Source organism: Astatotilapia calliptera, chromosome 12, assembly GCF_900246225.1.
Source record: "Astatotilapia calliptera chromosome 12, fAstCal1.2, whole genome shotgun sequence".
Taxonomy (NCBI): domain Eukaryota; kingdom Metazoa; phylum Chordata; class Actinopteri; order Cichliformes; family Cichlidae; genus Astatotilapia; species Astatotilapia calliptera.
Window position 1 is genome coordinate 19887789 of NC_039313.1, and position 20945 is coordinate 19908733.

Consider the following 20945-nt stretch of genomic DNA (forward strand, 5'->3'; position numbering starts at 1 on the left):
AGCCTTGACTGAAAAATAAAGGTGGTAATACCAAATATAGAGTTTCATGTTTGCTAGTTTGCCTGTCCTTGCTTGGAAGCCACTAAATGTCACTGACTTTCTTTTGTCTGTGGTTGTTTTTTGTGTGGATGCTTATTAAGGTTATAGCAAAACCAAAGTAAAACCTAGACGATAATAATCAGAAATGCAGACCTGACAAATAAACAAAAAATAAAAGTTGGAAATGTCACATATACGCATGACTGTGGGGTGGACAGCAGGTGGAAAATATAAAGTGGATATAAAGTGGATATAAAGTGGGGAAATGAGCTTTATGTGTAAAGACTAAAGAACTTATTATGAAAGGCTAATTTCTCGCAGTTGAGTTTAGCATTTTCTCAGTTTTATTCTAGCACAACAGTCTTTCACTATCACAATCTTTCAAAATCTTTGCCATGTTTATCGACTTTAGCAGCACATTATCAGTATAACACAATCCCCACCAGCACCCAGACACTCTCTAGTGTAACATTACAGGTGATTACCTGGTAAAATGGCACCACTGCGCTAATCTGCTTGGTCTCACTGGGCGATTACAGGTAGGGTGATATCAGCTGCACAGGGGGTGACTATGATGGAGGGGGGGGGGGGGGAGGGCATACTGGTTGTGTTTCCTTTATCACTGATGTCATTATCGACCCTTGTAAACATCTCCGAGTCTTGCAAGGAGCTGTATAATATGCGAGGTGGAGCTGCAGGCTGATACACTGTCAGATACACATACAGAGCTGAAAATGATAGTCACTTTGGCGCTGGGGTGTTACTCTTCGTCCACCACTATCTTTCCTTGGTTCAACGGCACTGGGGAAGATAAGGGAGATGGACTGAACACAGAGGGGAGGGTGGGCAAAAAAATAAAAAAAAGACAGAAGATTTAAATCCTGCAGCTTAGATAGAGATGAGGCTATAGTGTGGTCTTTTCTAATGTATTTAGAAGATCATTGCAAAGACTTTGATTATTATGTCATCTTTAATAGAATCACTTCAATTATTTTAAAACACATCATAGTGCAATTACGGAGATTGAGAAACGTAATTAAGAAAACTGGCAGAAATGTTAATCCACAGACTTATTGCCACAGGAACAACTAATGAGGAGTTGTCTCATCTTGCAGTTCTTTAAGTAATAGAAGGCCAGACACAGGAGACAGCACAAGATAAGGATATGGGTGTCTACAAGAGGAAAGGAAAACACTGCAGTTAAAGAGATAACGTGCCAGTCTGATCGTGTCAGGGTTCTCTCTTTTGCCCTCCTACTTTCACTTCTGCTGCTCAATCTCTGGATCCTTTTCAACATAATCCCATCCACGTCCCCTACCTCTGCGGTTGGTAGTGATAATCTTTGCAAGAATTTCCCCAGTTTTCCTTGAAGATGAGTCAAGGAAGCATAGTATTTAAGCATGCAAAGTCCCATGATTAAAGATTTTGCAAAATAAAAACAACATGGATTCATGCTGGAAGCAAAGCTGCCCGTCTTAAAGATCAGCTAGTCTTTACTTAGACCACTGCAGATGCGTAAAATATGCTCCTGACAAAGCTCCTTATCATCATAATCAATAGCAATAATTGCACATGAACTTGAAATTTATCTCTTGTATCCCATGGCCCTGTTACAGCTTCTCCTTATTCTTATGCCTACTAGTGTTTCACTGCCCTCAGTTAACCTCTCCCCTCCGCTCAGTGCCGTGGCTTCATCTTTGCCCCTGCCTCGAAGCGAGGCGTGCATATGTCAACATCACATAACACTTCACCTCGGCGTGTCTAAACACGCGTGCGACATGACTCAGCGTAATACACCAGTGGAAAACATACTCCTTAGAGAGCATATGGGGAGGGGGGGGGGCACAACGGGCCAGCAAAAGAGGAAGCAACACACATGGAGAGGAGTCTCTAAAAGGAAAACTGAGGCAAAGAAGGAATGAAGAAGAAGATGAAGTAGTAGGCAGGGAAAGGTAGAAATGTGGGTTTTTGGTAAAGAAATATTTCAGTATAAGTGGCGCCACACTGAAATTTCCATTTTGATTTTTAAAACAGAGATCGTGACAGCCATTTCCATCTCTCCTCCACCTATGGAAATTCCCATTCTCTTTCTCTCCTCTTGGTTCGCTCTTCATTGCCATGGCAATGATGTTACAGTGAGTCACCTCATCATCTCCCTCCTCCTCAACACCGCCAAGAAAGAACATGGGAGCGTGTAAGAGAGAGAGAGAGAGAGAGAGAGACATGGACAGAGACAAAGAGAGAGGGAGTGAGAGGTTTTGTGGGGTGGAGGAGGAGATAGAGCTCTGTTTCCCTGGAAACAGACCGGGGGTCTCCCCAACCCCCATTGGCTCTCTGCTGGTTGGAATCAGCTTGTTACCCACAATACTTGAGCCAACGGAGTCTCTGTTTCTAGGTTGTCTCTGTCCAGTCTGTTTTTTTTTCTTCCCATCTGTTCAAACGCACACAAACAAGCTCAGGTTCTGGTCAAAATTCAGGTTTGCATTCATACCACTGAAACGTGCTGTCCGAGCTCAGGTTTGTTCGGTGATACGATATGATCAGATATTAAAACTGCAGAACTCAAAACAGTCATTTTTCAGTTATTATAACAAACTCAGGACTTTTATTATTGTGTCCCCATACTTCTCCACCATAGTCTTCCAATCCCCTTGAGCCTTGCTCTAAACAGGGTTCACCATGGCCACCTCATCATATGGTATCTCTCATCTCTATGGACCAGTATAATATAAGGTTTAAGGTTTCAAGTTGTTTAAGAATGTTTTACTTTAAGGAATGAGTCGACTTTCTTTCCTCTGTTCCCTGTGTGCCAGCACAGCATACACACTAAGGAAAGGAGACTAGTTGGAAGAAAAATGCAGTAGAGACTGAGAGCACATATGTTAATGAAACAACTTTTTTTTTCTTTAAATGTGGTAATTTATTTAGGTCCCTGTCACAGATGCCTAGAAACCAGACGGTGACTATCTAGCAACCACTGGTTGTGAAGAAACAACATGCATTCCTGGATGGGTTGGCGAGCAATTGCTGGTAGTTTCTATGGAGGACAGTGCCTACTTATCTGCAAACACTTGTCATCTACTTGGCAATCAATAGTAAAATTTGAAAAAGTGCGATAAAAAAACCCAACTCTACAAAATGTTAACCTTAAAGTAAAAGCTATGCTTTACTACCACTTTTACTTTGAAGATGAATATTCTCCATTTACTGCTTGTGCTGCATTATCCATCTATCTATCCATTTTGTTCCACCTATCCAGGGCCAAGTCACTGGGGCAGCAGCTTAAGCAGACAAGCCCAAACATCCCTCTCCCCAGCCACCCCCTCTAGCTTATCTATGGAAACACCAAGGCAATCCCAAACCAAGAGTCGGAGAAATATAATCTCTCCAGTGTGCCATTAGTCTGCCTGGGATCTCCAGTCATGGTGGGACATGACTGGAACACCTCACCCCGGAGGCGCCCAGGAGGCATCCTTGTTAGATGCCCAAACCACCTTAGCTGGCTCCTTTCGATGTGGAGGAGTAGCAGCTCTACTCTGAGTCCCATTGAAAGGCTGAGGTCTCCTCGTGGCTAATTTCCACTGCTTGTATCCGCAATCTAGTTTTTTCGGTTACTACCCACAGCTCGTGACCATAGGCGAGGGTAGGGATGTAGATTGACCAATAAACCGTCGTGAACAAGACCCCAACACTTAAACTCCCCCACTTTAGGCTCTAAATCGAACCTGACATGTAGTGGGCACTCTACACTTTTCCTGCTAAGGACCTTGGCTACAGACTTAGAGGTGCCGATTCTCATTCCCGCCACTTCCCACTTGGTTGCAAACCACTCCAGTGCGAGCTGGAGGCCACCACCTGATGAACCCAATAGAACCACAACATCTGCAAAAAGTAGAGATGAAATTCTTAGACAATCTAATTAGAAGCCTTCTGCCACTTGGCTATGCCCAGGCAAGTCGGCATCTTTGATGCAAACTACAGGCAACAACAGCAATCTGCAAACAACCAAAGCAATTGCAAGGAGGTTTTGGGTGCAGCATAACAAACCTGTTGCAACCACTTGCCAACTGGTTAAGGAATACACAGCAACATGGGGTCAAGGGGGGGGGGGGGGGGGGGGGGGGGGGTCACTGACTGGTCTCTAAGCATCCATGACTGAGGCTTTCGCAATTGATTTCACACTGACTGCCATCAACCTCCAGCAACCACTTGGGAACCGGTTGGGGAATGTTTTCCGTCTCAACTGATGGTTGGGAGATTGTTGCTGACCAGTCTCTTAGCCTCTTAGGGACATTACTTAGAGAGTAAAGCATTCTCTCTAAGAGAATTGGGGGTATGGAGTCTTAGGTGTCAGGAAAATATTAAGTAACTTGCCATCTCTAGCTATCTCCATGGACACTTTCCTGAATATTTAGTAGTAATCCTCAAATTGTTTTAATGCAGTGCACTGTGACTGTATCTATAAGAAACAAAGAGATCAAAAATGAAGCTGCAGGGTTTAGCTTAAGACAGTAGTTAGAAAGGTTTTACTGATGAAGATTGGGAGGCAGCTCAGCTTGAGACGATGACTTCAGGGGAAAGGAAGTCTCACAGTCAAAAGCATGGCTGTAAGAATTTTGGCTTGCTGAGGTGTGATGTTTATTAATGTAGATGTGTCTCGAAACTCCTAGGAGTGCTGCTAAACCAGACTGTTTAAGTTAGGAAAGATCAGCAGGTTAACATATTTGCAAGAATGTTTTCATTATGACGTAGAACATTTAGGGTAACAACTGTTTTTATGACTCAGTAATACTAGAGAGAGAGAATAAAGGAAAGTCTAAGGTCGGCTGTGCACTTAGTGTCCTTTAATATACTGAAACAGCATACATTTTTACTTCACATGTCTCTCAGCGCAGACAGTGGCTGCTTGTCCTTCAGCATCTCACAGGCAGTACGGTACAGGATGTGTGCACTCGTGCTTATCAAACACTACTGTTTGAGAACCATATGTATGTAAATGAATAAAGCAGCACAGAGTGTTGTTACATATTTACCAATCTGTTTATGGTGTAGCTTAACAATAATGACACAATATACGTGCTGCTGTCACAGTGCACGCTATGAATGCACTTCTATGCATGAGGGGGAGAGTATGAATGTAAGATCTGACAGCATGAGACAAGGCATTTTTATCAAAGGGGGTTGCTCTTGGCACTCCTCCTTGATCTCTTCTTCCCCTAACTGCTGTGTGCCTGCTATCTCCCACAGTGATGCCACACAATGATACCAGGCTCCCTCTGCTATAATACTTGCCTGTAACACTGCTGCCTGACTACTAGCACATTTTATGTCTACTCAGTCTCCAGTTCATCCATCTGTCACCTTTGCTCATCTTGAAGATCCCATATTGTGAAAATGCCTTTTGCCTTTTCTAGCTTTAAAATGTCTTAGCTATGAGCAAAGCAAGCCAAATGAGTCTTGACATGTCAGAGGACAGAAGACCTTCTCCAAAACATTCACAAATGAATAAAGTTACCGTCTGTTTAATTTTCTCTCACAGACTGTATAGAAAAGATGTACATAGCTTCCAAGTTTGAAAAGAAAAAATGATGCAAATTGTCTTAAACCTGCATTTTTTTCCCCTAATGGCCAGCCTGAGGCAACTCATCCAGCTGCAAAAAGAAATCCAGCTGAATTGAAGTCTGTGGAAAAAAAACAGCCCTCGGCTTTGTCGTACTGTAACATCAGTAAACACCTTCTTAATGAGTTTGTGATCTCAGTTGCTAGTTTCAAGTCTGAATAAGTACAACATGACATTAGGTAAATCATGCCCTTTATACTGAAAAAAGAGGATAAAGCTGGGTGTGCTTCGTCATGTGATTGAGTGCCCCTCTGATTCAGTCACAGCCACTCCTGACTTGTCACTTCTGGGACCTCTTTTATTTACAGTCTATGTTCTCTCCTATCTTCTGGGCTCAAATATACATTATTTTAACCCTTTAAAGCCCTTTGAACCATGAAAAATATATTCTTTGAAATATATTCTTTCTGAACTCTTTAGAATTTAACTGGTTTGATATTTAGTCTTTTTTTTTGCAATGTATTGCTCAAAAATGTGCTGTATTCATTTAGGTTATTTTGGGAGAAAAAACTCCCACAAATTGTGTGTATCAAATACAATACATTAGGCATTAAGGGGTTAATGTCGCCATTTCACAATATAGACTTTTTCGATGACATATTTCTATGTTGTTAGATAAGTGAATGAGAATGAGATAAGGACTGAATAGCGGGCGTAGAGACACCAGAGTCGCTGTGCTGCACTTTTGAAATCCTGACTTTATAACTGTAAAAAGAAGTGAAGGACAATAGTAGAGCAGAGAGAGAATGGCTTTTGTGTCACTCACACTCATTCAGGTCTGTGAGCCACATGGCAACCACAGAAGTTCTCCTGCCTTGTTTTGGCCGGGGTTTCTGTGGCATGGGCAGGAAATGCACAGCAGTTTTCCTGAAAGGGGGGGGGGGGGGGGGGGGGGGCTGCAGCAACTCTGAAGCACCTTATTTGGCACAGGGCTAATACCAGGAGTATACGACCTGATCTGATTCTGAGCTCACACTGTGAAACTTACATTAACTTGGTAATAGGTGCATAATATGGGAATTGTAGATAATTTAGCCTTGCAGAGATCTTTTGTTATTGTAGTGTTTGCCAATTCAGCAACATTATTGGAGCTCACTCAGATGACCTCTAGTATATCAGAGGTCCACCTACTGACACAGACTAGAGCATTTTAGCTTAAAGCATACTTTAGTTCACAATAAGCACTTTTTAAACAACAACTTGGATTCATCAAGGATAGCGTTTCACCCAGTGACTTTCTTCAGTTAAAGCACATACTTATCTTAAGACTGCACAGCACAACCAGTACTTCTGTCAAACACTGATAATCTCCTGAAATCAAAAGTCAGGCATCTTCTCCGTGGAGTTCAGTTAAGAGTTCTCCCCAACTCCCCCGAAGATTTCAAAGTCACCAGCACTCCTTGTACCAGTTCGCCTCTTTAACAAAGTCTCTATTCAAGAGCTTGTAAGAATAATCTACACAGAGAAAGTTATAGTAGTAAGAGTGCTGTGGGAATTATGTAAGTGCTACACACACATTTACAATTTACACACAATTACACACTAATGCACTTAACACAGTGCATACTTTTTTCTGATAGCACAGCTGTGAAACAGGTGTCCGTTTTCAAACTCGCAACGCTGTCAGGAAAAACCCCTGAAATGACACGCACGGGTCTGTGATGTATATTCTTCCAACACAGAAACGAGTCTGACTTTTGTCTCTAATAGGATCATTTCCGGGCCAGGCATGAGAATTTAAAAATAACTTGTTTATGTGACTCCATGGGCCCTTGCAAATGGAAACCGCTCATTTAGTATTGAGAACACAATTTACAAAGCACTTAACAGAACTGTAAACGGCCTTTCTGATGCCTGAAAAGCTTTGTCTGAGGATGGAAATCAATAACGCTGCATCTCTCTTCACTTTGTTCATCAGCCTTTTCTTTCTTCCATTTTTAACATTAGATTACTGTATTAATGTCCTAGAAGACCATCCCCACGCGCTCAAATCTAGTTATATGATTGGCATCTACATAACAAAACCATATGCATGAATCCCACGCACACGCAAACAAGAGAGAGCACAAATCAAACAGTTTCAATCAGATTCGCACAAAGCCAAATGTATCTACAGTAGGTAGTTCAAACTGGGATAAACTCGCAAATGAAGTCAAAAGCCTTGTCACAATCCCATCAATTATCAAAGGAGTGGGACACAAAGATGATGCCAGCGAGCTCCTATATCTCTGCAGCATTAATTAGGACTTCACTCAGTAATTAGCTATCTGAAAATAATTACCATGAAAATGTCTGATTAAAATCTCCGCCAGTCTCAAAGTCAGGAGACTGAAAGAGAGACACGGGCATCAAATTAAGGCGTGTTCCTTCTTCCTTCTAACGACGTCCACCACAGTTGTCCTCTCGTTTTGTTTTAATTGAGTGGCAGATATGTGGGAAGTACCTCTCATTGGCTGCGAGATGTAGTGTTGCATTGGAGCAGTTGATTGAAAGTGACCTTGGTCTAATTACAATTGGTCTAATTATAATTCTCTGATTACATCCCTGCAGGAAACGTAAGAATGAGATGCTGCTGGTGGCCTTAGCTAATCACGTTAAGATACATTCTGAATGATTTCTGAATTGAATAGATTCTGATCAGACACATAGAAAAACAACAACATACTGTTGTGGCTGCTTCCACTACAAATACTTAATTACTCGGTTTTTATGTTTTGTTTTTGGTTTTTTTGCTTTTTGTGTTACAAATTATTGACATGAATCGCAAAGCGTTTATCTCACCAGTGTTTTTCCCTCTTATTTATTTTCATACATCTCCTTGCTTCCATGTTTCTCTCTGCCTGTCTCCTCTCTTTTTTGTTTGTCTCTCAGGCCTGAGGTCACGATGCCCTCCAGCTCCCTCCTTGGGAGCCGGGATGACATCATCACATCGCTGCCTCGTCCTCAGAGTGCCTATTCATCACCCCGATCATCATCGCCGGCATCAGCAGCATCACCTGCGTACGCACACGGGCACGCATACACACACCGACATTATGCAGATAAAAGGGGAAGTGAGGAAGCGAACCCCCATCCCTCGTTCCACAGGACTGCAAGCTTAAAGGAAAAAAGGGAGTAAACCACAGAGCCACACACGTAGGGGGAGAGAGAGAAGATCCTGCTGGGCTAGGCAGAAACCCCTGACCTGTGCACTTCCAACAATACATCTCAATAAACCACTGTAGAGAAATGTGATGAGTCAGACTGCACGCTCCTGAGGGAAAAACAACAACAACATAAAAAGCAGGAGAAGACCCCAGCGCACACACAAGCACCTCCAAACTCAAAACGAGGACCACACTTCCTCTCACACAGTCGCCAGTTAATGTAAAACTTCAGGAGCTCTGGCACTTCTCACTGTATTCCACTCTTTAGTGGTGAAGGCTGGATCTACCCTTAATGTGCAAGAACAACAGCAGTGAAGTGGAGCCACATTGAGAAAACACAGCCATAAACAGTGTTTCCACTACACGAGCCTGCGTCTCACTGCCCAGGCTGCTCTACAGCATAAATGTGCACGATGCAGTATGTGCTGCATTTTAAGGCTGCTGTGGTAGAATACAAGAGGAAGCAGGTAGAAACCTTAAGTTATGCACTGAGGTCTCTGCACTCCATCACAAACATCACAACAAGCATTCCATTAAACGCCACTTAAGATCAAAGATTCATGATGGGATGAAACCATTTTGCAAGGCTGTGAAGACAAGTTGCCGCCATATGAGAAACTGAGTGTGCTCAGTACACGAGCCTCACAATAGATGTGAGAAATAAATGTCAGCTGTCTAAACTTTATGATCTAAATACATCCCACTGTGTCATTTTTGTCAACAACAACGCAACATTAGGTGAGCTATAATGCTACAATCCTTAAATATGGCGAGTAGGAAGCAGGACACAGAGATGCCGCTGCAGTGTTGTAGTTCAGTATATTTTTGGGTGGCAATAAACTGGATGACCACAGCTTCCGGGATTAATATTGTAGAGTCTCAATCTACTCAACATGAAGTTTAAAAATTAAACTGTATCCATAAATGAATTTATTAATGAACAGAATACACGTTACAATCGCAAAGTTACATTTGAACAATCTGATCTTCAAGGGCATCTCGTTGTGCACCTCTGGGTACTCTTAGCAACATGGCTACTCGTGGCTGTTTTTTCTTTTTTTTTTTTGTGCTCGAGCATCTCTGACATCACAGGTTTTAAATTTGCAGAATTGTGTCAGACTGACACGACTCTCATGTCGAGGATCATAGTAGGGCTGGGTATCGTCACTGATTTCTAGAATAGATTCAATTCCGATCCACAAGGTCCTGAATTGATTCGATTCAATTCGATTCAATCTGGGAAATTTTGCCTCAGACAGTCAGAAATATTATTCAGATCAGTACATTTACATATTTTTGTATTTATAAAAAGAAGGCTGACACTTTCCAGACTTTATCAAAGGTGTAAGCATCACAGCAGATGCCTTTGTGTCAAAGTAGCTGAAGATAAAACAGAAAAACATGAAGGTGATTTTCCTGGCCTGGGATTTTATAAAAATATTCTGCAGTACAACAAAAACGAAAGAAAACCATTAATCAACATATGAACATTACCTCTGAAGTTACAGCGGTTTGATTACAGACACAGCTAAGCGTTTTGCATTTTGTATCATTTTAAAAAGTTTAAATTTGTTCAGAAGCCTGTTGAACAGCAGAAATTAGGTTTTCTTTTCGGAAGTAAGTAAAAGGAAAAGCAAAACATCGTCCGACAGCGCTGTAAACAACGGTAGCCTTGTGTGTAACAAGCAAGCGAATAATGCAGAAAACAGATTTCGGGGATAGATGGGAAACTGTTCTTGAAGTACACTGAGAAAGAGAGAGAGAGCTGTGCATGAAGTGTGATTTTATTGTGGTGGAAGCAAAACAGCAAAAGTCAGAGGGAGTCCATGACGATGTTTATGTGAAGCGTAGTTTGGATCTTCTTTTGCTGCTGGTTCGGTCAATATTGTTTGGAGAGATAAAACTAACAGCTTTAGAATCAACGCAAAACGGGCGTAAACACAAAGCGCGGACCCGCCGAAACATCAGAGTCAGCGAGCTGTCGGCTTTCAGCCCCGACCGTGTCTGTGCCGTCGGGTGAGAAAGGCGACATCTCACTGATTCTGATCTGCGGGTCCGCGCTTTGCGTTTACGTCTTTGTGCAGAAGCCGTGGACCTGCTCTCATTTACTGTTTTAAATGTTTGGTGGTTGTCAAAATTTTGTGACGTTTCACCTGAGATTCTGGAATTTTGGGCAAAATACATTTATATAAAAAAATCGATTCAGGATTTTAATGAATCAATATCACGTTATCCAAGCCAGAATCGATTTTAATCGATGAATCGATTATTAAAACCCACCCCTAGATGAGAGCTGGATCTTAGGGGGACTAAACAGCGGTTCTTTTACTGTCCAAAGGTGGCACATGAGGGCAGGAGTGCAGCTAGGAGCAAGCTTGTCATCGTCTCTTTATTTATTTATTTTAAAGTTGACTGTGCAGCTGGGGTCAGAGTTAAATGTTAGCACCCTTTAGCATGCTGCAGCAACTGAGAGTAGACATTCAGCGCAAACCAACTGAAATGAAGCGATCTGAGTGGCCTCAGATTTGGCTCCCTGCGGCTTCTTCCTATCAAAATAAAATCTAGCTGAAGGGGCATCGTTTTGACACAACAGCAGAAACCCAGCACATATGTCAGAGGAACAAGTGCAAGTAGTTAAAACTTCAGTGAGGGAACTAAAAGCAGCTTTCCCCAAGGAGACCACCAAAAAGGTGCGGTGGCCTTACTAAATAAAATATATTAGCTCTAATTTTAAGAATTTTAAGAGCTAGGTGAACACAACACAATAAAATCTGGAAACAATCCAGTTTTCTCCAGTTTCATATCATTAAAGAATATTTTTCTATGCAACTTCTCAAAATGCTTTCATCCAGCAGAGATGTGAAGATTTTTACACTGTGAATTAGACTCTGCCTTTCCATCAAAGCCACAATCAAACACAAGCATGACCCGCAACAGACTCTACTGCTCTGCAAAAAAAGCAGATAAAACACTATTTGTCATATTTTTTTTAGTTACTTCATAATTTCCTGGTTAAGGATATTATATGATTTGATCATCTGTTTATTCAATACTGCACACTGGCATTGGTCTCCTTATAACATGACACCATCCAGCATAGATTTCTGAATTAATATGAGAGCGCCACTGAGCCAGAATAAGGATGAAAAGCCGCGTCAGCGCAGACTCACGTAGTCATGGAAGGCCTTTGCCTCACTGGAGTGTTCACATGTGTCTCTTCTCTCTGGAGCTGCACAGTACAGGTCCCAGAAAACACTACAAAGCACAGAAAGAGACAATATTATAAAGCCGAACCCTTTGAAATAAAGAAAAGATAGGCCATGACAGAGCTCTGGTAATCTGGCATCCAGAAAATAAGTTGGTTTTTTTTTGTTATCAACATTGCAGCAGATGACTTCAAATTCACTATCACAGCATGCAAACAGTTAACTGAGGAAGGGCTGATGAGATAAAGACAAACACAGGAGGAGAGATAATTTTATTCAGTCATGGCAGTGATGGAATGAACAGAAACGGCAATAAAAAGAATGGATCTTGTATCAATTCCCATAAAAAAAAACGCACTCACCACCACCATGAGTGGAGGAACCCCGGAGGTTCTCCTAATGTGATGTTCTTCTCCCATCGGATCTTGAGACACACACACACACACACACACACACACACACACACACACACACACACACACACACACACACACACACACACACACACACACACACACACACACACAGAATGAGATCCTTCAGAAACATAGCAAGTATAACAACATGCCTGACATCTGAATTACCTGCTTTATAAGGTTAAAGAGGGTGCGAGGGAATTCTTATAACACACGCCATTAAGTAATTATGTTATGATTCTCGTGGAATCATAAGTGGATAAGTGGGTTTATGTGTGCCTGAAAGCTCTTGTATTCATGAGTACATGAAAGTGTGCGTTTGCTTCCTCGGTCAGGAGGTGTGTAGGGTATGAGGTCACAGACATGTACCGGCCTGAGGAGCCCAGCCAGACTATTGTGCGGCCTACGACACACCCTTCAGTCTCCTCCTCACAGCATTATCCATCATTCTGAGCTCATCAACTTTGAGTTTCATTTATTGCTGCTCTCTCTAAATTCTTTACCTTCCTTCCTATTAAAAAAAATGAACACAGACAAGTTTCTAAATAAGTCTGACAGCAAAAAATGCAATTCTTGAAGATGGCCATTGAGCAAGGTGGAATAAGAGTTTTACTGCATGTGGACTCGACTGGTTCTTATATAGCGCTTCTCTACTCTACCTGAAGTACTCATAGTACTTTATACAACATACCTCATTCATGCCCATTCATATACATGCTTTCCATCAAATAATCATAATAATAACACGCATTCACTCTCTGCCCAACCTTCCAACTAGTAGATGACCTGCTCTACCTCCTGAGCTACAGCCACCCCACATGTATCTCTGCCTTCAGGCCTTTATCCTATAATATTAGGCTCATATTAGGTCAATAAATTTGACCGACTAATCCTTAAAGTCAGGTTTTCAATACAGAGCAAAAAAAAAAAAAAGTGTTGGGCAATCGACTCTTAATAAGTTTAACGAGGCGTCTCTGAGGAAACTTGCTAACAGCAGCGTTTTCTTTCTCAAATCAAGAACCACTATCGCCACAGAGGAAACATGGAGCACAAGAGTAAATCAGCCTATGATAAAATTCAGTTTGAGAGTGACAGCATATGCGAATGAAAAGCACGAGACAAATTACACAGATTTGAATCTGATCACTGAGACAAATTTCGGATATTGTCCGGGCTCATTTACGAGCAAATTAATTTCTCTTTCGGATCTTACTGTTATCTTGAGATGTGATTATTTCAAACAAATCGGTACACAGAGAGAGAGAGAGAAAAGAGCATCTTAAGGTATTAAGATTTGAATCAAAAATAAAATATCTGAAATGTGAAAACAAGGTGGAGAAAAAAAGAAAATGTTCTTTTCTTCTGGGGCAGCATACCACTCAAATAAGACACCAAAACAAAGTAGTTTCCAGTGGAAGTGAACATGGTTACAACATGCTTAAAAAAGCAGTTTATAATAAAGCAAATTCCCAGTTCAGGAAAAGTGCAGATGGGGGTGGGCGGAGGAATAGATAGTTATTTAAAAAGCAGAAAATGAGCTATCTACGAAGGAGAAAATCGTTTTTTTTTTCTACTTACTGCTGGAAAAACTGCTGTGGATTTTATGTGATAATCTGCTGAAGTTAGCGCGGTGAACTTCACTGGTGCCGAAGAAAGAAAAACACAGCGTCAGTGGGAGGGTTTCAGACGCTGTTCATCAGACTGACACGTCAGCTGAAACAGACGTAGCACCTTGCAGGCTGTCGTCGGCCTTGCAAACAGCTAAAAATGACATCACCGCTGCTGACGTGCTGTGCATTTTGCTGTCACTTTAGGCTCTCGATTCTCGTAGCCTGGCTCCTCCACGCATTTCAGCGATATACCGACGCAGGAGCACAGAGGGAGATTGCTGCAACAGTAGGAAGAGTGATTGCTTTGTTTTGCAGCGACTTCAAGCGTGCCTCAAGTGTGTGCATAAACGGTTATGGGGATGACTTGACACCATAGTCCAACATGTCGTTTACAATTGCAGCATTCGTCAGAATCAGTGACATCACCCACGTGTAGGACGACTTTGAGCACAGTGTTCATGGATGAACTGTGCTTAGCCCCATGTTCGTCTTAATTTTTGATAAGGCTTAGACAAGTAGAACTCAAAGGCTGCGCTGCATAAATGGATCCATGTGAGGACAATCACAGTGGTTCATGGAAAGCACAAGAGAAACAGTAGTTAGTGGTTGTAACTTCAGCCTTATGACTATGTGTTTACCCCACTAATGGGCTTTTCTATTGATTGTGTGTGGTGACCAGGTTTGAGTTTGGAGCCCACACCTTGGCTCTGACCCTGTATGCACACACACACACACCACACACAGAGAGCTGAAAAGTGTGAGCAGTAGTGAGACAATGACACAATTGTTTTGTCTGCATCTGACTTCTCAGAGTGACCTCATGTTCATCTTTTTTAATTTCCCTTCATATTATGTTTAATCCAAGTAAAAGAAGAAGACTATTGTGCCACCTGCTACAGCAGCGGTGTGAACAAGCGCTAACATAACATGAAAAGCTAAATCACCGCATGTTCAATCAGACCATCCTGACCTCAGCTGCAGATCAGACACAGCGACTTTTAGAAGGAATGGTTTGCTTTGAAGTGTTTTGGGAGGGTCAGGAACTGCCCCTGTTTGTTTGGCCCGCATGCTTTTAGTCTAAGTTCGCAGTTCCAGTAAACCCTATTGGCAGCCAGCAATTTCCATTTACACACCATGACAAAGAAGGTTTTACTTTCTCGAACTGGCAGAAACGATACAGAAAAAAATCGAGAATGAGCATGACATTCATCATTTCTCACATTTAATTGGCTGCAGCTTAGACCAAACAAGATTGCACACAGTTCAGGTCAGGACACTTTCTAGTGTCTCTTGTATTTCCCCTTCATCTGGAAAGTGTGGAGAAAAAACCCCAAAAAACAACGAATGTGCCCGCATATCCCGTCTTCCTGTGGTCTGCATTCCCAGGAGGTCTTTTAGGAGGTCATGCTGCAGAAAGATCCCTTTAGCATGATTGCTGGCAGATGTAGGCAATGTGTGACATGGGCACAGTTTTGTTTTCACCCCTACTCGCGTAAAATGTAAACCTTTTGAATTTGTGCTGTATTGTCTTTAAGGTTTCAGATCTTTTTGTTGTTTTTCTTTGAGCCATCAATTTAGTTTGAGAGGTTTGCGTGGTTTCTTTTTGCCACTTCTTCTAAGCTGTCTGTTTGTGATTTGATATTTATATCAAGGTATCCCTTTACGATTTGTGAATTGCCGCCCCGGGCTCCTGCTCCATGAGCATAAGGATGCGCTGTAAACCCATGTGAATGATAACACAGGGCTTTAAAGCCGTACTACAACCCACCCTTCCAGCACCAGTTACACTTTTTTTGCAAACATGTTTATGCTCTGTGTGTACGTGCACGTGTATGCTTGCATATGTGTGCATGCGGACGGCACAAAAGCGGCTGTGTTTATACTTGTTGCGCTCCCGCTGAATGCATTCCCACACTTGAACATGACACCGCCTATCTTCTTCATCTGCGGAAGAGAGATCAAGTGATACGGCAGAGAGGAAAGGGTGTCTGAGAGAAACTGAGGTGTAGGTACGTGTGCGCACGTGTGCGAACACACACTAAGAGCGATGAGAATCGGTGCCAGCTGATGATGTAACCTTTTCCACCACCCACACCCCCTTTCCCCCTTTGTTCTCCTCTTCCTCTGGCCGATGTACAACAAGCCTCTAGCTACTGTCTCCTACATTGCAATTTACCGTCATTTACTGCAAAGCACAATCATCAGCTGACCTCCTTTTCACCTCATCACCTTTTCACCTCCGCGGAATTAAAGTGAGGACAAGCGCAGGGAGAGGAGTGGAGAGACAGACGAGAAGGAGAGCAGGAAGATTACAATAAAAACAGAGGAGAGCAAGATGGGAAGAGAGGGACAAACACAAAGCTGCCGAGCGGATCAGACAATGATGTCAGTCGGAGACGTCAGCTCCAGCCTAAGCATCATAAGTCTCCCTGCGCGCCGGCTCCAGTCCCACTAAATGCAACACTAATGTTAAAAAGCTTGTTGTCTCAGCACTGCGAGGCCAGGCTAATTCAATTAGCCGCTACACTTGTTCGACATGTTATATGAGGGTCAGACCACCCTTCAGAGTGGACACATAAAGTACATGGCCTGCAGTCCGGCACAAACACATAAAGCATTTTCGTGACTTACCTCTGAGAGAAAGGTCTGTGCTGACTTCTGTGCTCCTACATGCAGCAGGTACTCGTACACATAAAGAGCCAACCTGCACAAACAAAGAACAACAGCAGGACAAAAGATGAAAATTAGCAGAGGCAAACAGATATGAGGCGAGTAAGCAAGAGACAGTGAAAACAGTCTTAGTTTTACACGCAGGCAAAAATTAGAGCAACTACTAAGCACTTGCAAATCTCCAAATATTGAAATAAATAAGTTTTTCTCTGGGTGTTTGAGATAAATCCATACATAGTGGGAAACTGCACTAAAGACGAACACCTAGGCGTGGATACAATTTGCCAGGCAGCCAGGCAGGACTAGAATCCTGTATGAGGAGATGAGTGAAAACTGCAGAGTCTGTTAGAATTCCCATGGGAAACACAAAGACACACTCTAACTTAGGAGCAATATTCCTGCCCCCAAATTGCCAAACAGACAGGACAACCATTAAAAACATTCGAAATTCACGCAACATATAAGCTAAAACAACACAGTGATAACAGTAGGCCTGGTGGGACCACACTGAGAAATACCTCACCTCAATGCCTTGGGCTCTCCATGGACTTCCTCCCATGGCTTTGATCACAGTAAGAATTAATTACAGGCTTGATTTGTTAATCAATTCTCCTCCCTGTGAGCCTCTCCTGGTACTAACAGCAACTTAGGAAATGGAGGACGGGGTAATCTACTGGTCTATAAATACAAGGTAAAAATTGATCTACAGGGGATCAACAGCAGATCTCACTGACTCCTAATGGCACTGTGTAGATTTAGAGATTTAGCCATTGTAAGAACACAAAGTAACTCTACAGGGATATGAACATGATCAGCGTATTTAGCAGTATTAGTACAAAAAACTATTCTGTCAGATATTTGTATACTCAGTGGGCTTGATGTGTGCTGAAACAGCAATGTATTAATACAATTGTGTTATATATAGCTTCAATTAAATGACTAATCTGTTGACTATTTCTCAGTGAATCAGTGTGTCGCTGTCTAATGCATACCGCTGGAAAACTGCCAACATTTCTATCATCATTTTTAAAGATTATGGGGACATAGTGAAATAGTTCTCCAGACTTTCTGAAGGTCTTTCAAAGTTTTTCTTTGGACATTGGTTGCTTTTTCTCTCATTTTAAGTCCAGTCTGCATATTTGGCCATTTTCAGAGACATGTTTTTTGTTTTTTTTGTTCGTTTCTTAAGCCACTTAATATTGACCTATGAATCATCCAAGCATAGAAAGGCACCTAAACAGTGTGGTGTCTACATATAACAGCAAAAAGACAGTTTTAAATCTTTGGGCACTTTGTTACTAGCATTTTGTTGCAAAACCCCCCAAAAAAACTAGAAAGAAAACACAAAATTTCTCCTCATTTCTTTAGCTGAATCTATGACAAATGCCAAAAGACAGAAGATAACACAGTTTGACAGACATGAAATAGTAGTTTGACAGCAAATACTATTTGCTCTCAAAATATATTTAACGCAATGCTACTTCCACAGAATCATTAGTGATTCCCAAAGTGCTATTAGGTAAATCCAGACACGATGTGCAGCATCCATCCACAAAGGTTTCTACAGAAACAGTCTTAGGGGAAGGCTGGCCCATAGGAAGCAATTCTTAAGGGAAACAGGGAGAAAAGGCTAAGGTACATCAAATTACACAAGATGTGGACTGAAAATCTGTGGCAGGTCTGATGGAGTGATGAATCCAAACTGGAAAATTTTGGTTCAAATCATCATCAAATCATCGCTGCTAATCATCACGGACAGAAAAACACAGTGAAACCCTATCAGCCATAGATTGGCTTCCCCAGAGCCCAAACCTCAACTTTATTGAAGCAGTGTGGGATCATCGTGACAGAGAACGGAACAAAAGGTACGAGGAACCGCAGAAGAGCTTTAAATGTTCTTCAAAAAGCCTGGAGAACTATTCCTGAAGTCTACTTAAACAAATGACACCAGAGAGTTCAGACTGTGTTGGAGACTAAAGCTGTTTATACCAACATTTTTTTCAAGCTCATTAGAATTGACCACACTCTGTTTTTGCCATATGTACTGTATTTCCATGTGAGTTTACAAGTTTCAATTAATTGTTGGACCCGTTTCCCATTTTCCTACCAAACTATAAAGAAATGATGGAGTGGTACAAGACTTTTGCAGAGTACTGTACTGTTGTATATGACGAAAGACGATTCAAACACACATCTGAGAAGCCTTAAACATGATGCATCGAGCGCTTTGAGCTGGAGCTTGGAGCTTTGTACGTTAGTGGGTTCAACTTTCTGAAGGCATGAAGCCATGAACGATGGCCACACTGGGACAGCAGCTGTCCTAGAACACCCCCACCCACTGAAAGGTGCTACCAGCTTGTTGTAGCAGATCCAGACTCTTACACCGAAGTAAAAATAAACTCCCCAGACAGCTCTGTCTGCCTGTCTGAAGATGATGGACTGCACACCTTTCTGCTATGCACACAGGTACTCTGTCTGTGGCCCCCACCTCCTCCGTCCCTCTCCTTTATTTCCATCTTTCTTCATCGCTTTCATCCTTCGTCTACCTCCCCCTCCTCTCCCTTTCACTCTGTGCCTTTTCTGTCTTGGTTTCGTCTTGCACCCTTTTTTATTTTTTATTTTTTACAGAGGCCATGTTTGTTTAACGATGAAAGGACGAGGAGGGAACCTCTTTCCGTCTATCCTTCCCCTCCAATATCCATCTCTTCTTCCCCATGTCCCCTCTCCTCCCCCCGTGGCCGGGCTGTAATGTGTAACCAAAGAGATAGAGACAGAACGTTTCACAGGGACAAGGTTAACAGAACAATGAGAGGCTTGACAAAACTCTTGACACCTCGACAACTGAACATGAATAAAAGATGTGCCCGATGTGTGTGTGTTTTTTTTCCAAGGCGCTGCACAACCCCCGAACATTTCTAGGAACGAACTTGCTCCGTCGCTCTGTTCTGCTTCGTTTTCCTGTCAGCCTGTCGAAATCTGTCACTCCCTCCTGTGAACCCCACCGCCAGCCACTGCAGCATCAGTATAGAACTATTTATTAATACTGACAGATCGCATGTATCTGCAGTGAATACATTCGTAGCGATGATGACAACCTGATGGGCTGCATGAATGAATTTGTTGTGTCAGTGGGAATAAATAAAGAAATGAAAGCTTGTTCTCAGCATGCACCAGTTTGTTTTCAGTCAGCTATCTATTACTATGCTAAATACAGCCTCGCATGGTAGCTGCCTCGGATAAAGACTTAAAGGTTTTAACCTATGATTGATTTCACACAGGCTCCGCGCTGTGACCTTTGGTCCTAATAGAGAGGTGGGAATCGAAGGAAGTGAGGAAACCTAGGAAAGGTGGATAGAAGAGGGCAGTAGTGGCAAAGGTGATGCAGTTTTTTTTTTTTTTTTTTTTTAAAAGAAGTGAAACCACAGGTACATATGCTATTACAAGTTTTGGAGAGGTGATGAAAGAAAGGGAAAAAAGAAGGAAGACTTGGTTCATTTTTGACCTTAAATACAGGGAGTTTAAAGGCGTAAAAGCTTGCAAAATACACCCTAACACCCTCCTTCTCTTAGCACACACCAACAGGTGGAGTTTAAACGTGGCTGATAAGCAGAAAGCAACAGAGCAGATATTGGTAGCACTCGATATCTGCCTAACTTTAACTCACAACTACTCATTTCCTCCAAGACGAGTGATAGGCTTTGAAAGCACTAAATCCCTTCATGCTGTTGCCTCATTGTTCACTTACCACTTGTTCAACTTGCTCACTTACCACAAGCAGCTACAAGGAACTCGGCAGGACGACGGAGCCCAAACACTGAGCAGAGATAACGTTTGAGGATTAGAGGATGGGGGACTGTTCAAGGTTAAGAATCCTCTAAATTTGACACATTAAAATGAAAACATGACAATGGCTCTCCTGTCACGTTAAATAAACTGTCACTTTAAGTCATATCTGTGGGCAGCAGTGCTCAAATTGAGGCAGCCAATGATTTTCGAAATGCTCCCTGACTCCATATTAGTCCATACACACTGAAGTTTTGAGGCGTTTGCCCTTGCTGACGGACACGCACGTTTCTTTCCATTTCTTACCTGACTACTCTGGCAATTTCTGTTGTAAATATGAAGCACTTTACATTAATCAAAGCTGCAGCTAGAATGATTAGAGTGCTGGGCCCCTCCCGCTTTGTTTCCACTCCATGCTGCTCGTAAGCGTGTGCACAAATGCACTTCTGGGCGTG

General features: G+C 42.2%; 1 protein-coding gene across 2 annotated transcripts in view; it reads right to left on the reverse strand.

The window, feature by feature from the left end:
• ssbp2a (single stranded DNA binding protein 2a) overlaps positions 1 to 20945 on the reverse strand; it is a 56661-nt gene that overhangs the window by 17324 nt on the left and 18392 nt on the right. Inside the window, exons 2-4 of one of the 2 annotated variants that reach the window (XM_026187033.1) lie at positions 16669 to 16741; positions 12374 to 12435; positions 11976 to 12060 (exon numbers count right to left, since the gene is read on the reverse strand). In XM_026187033.1, the coding sequence (XP_026042818.1) occupies positions 11976 to 12060; positions 12374 to 12435; positions 16669 to 16741 (220 nt within the window). The remainder of the gene's footprint in view (positions 1 to 11975; positions 12061 to 12373; positions 12436 to 16668; positions 16742 to 20945) is intronic. The other variant, XM_026187035.1, reaches the window with a different exon arrangement.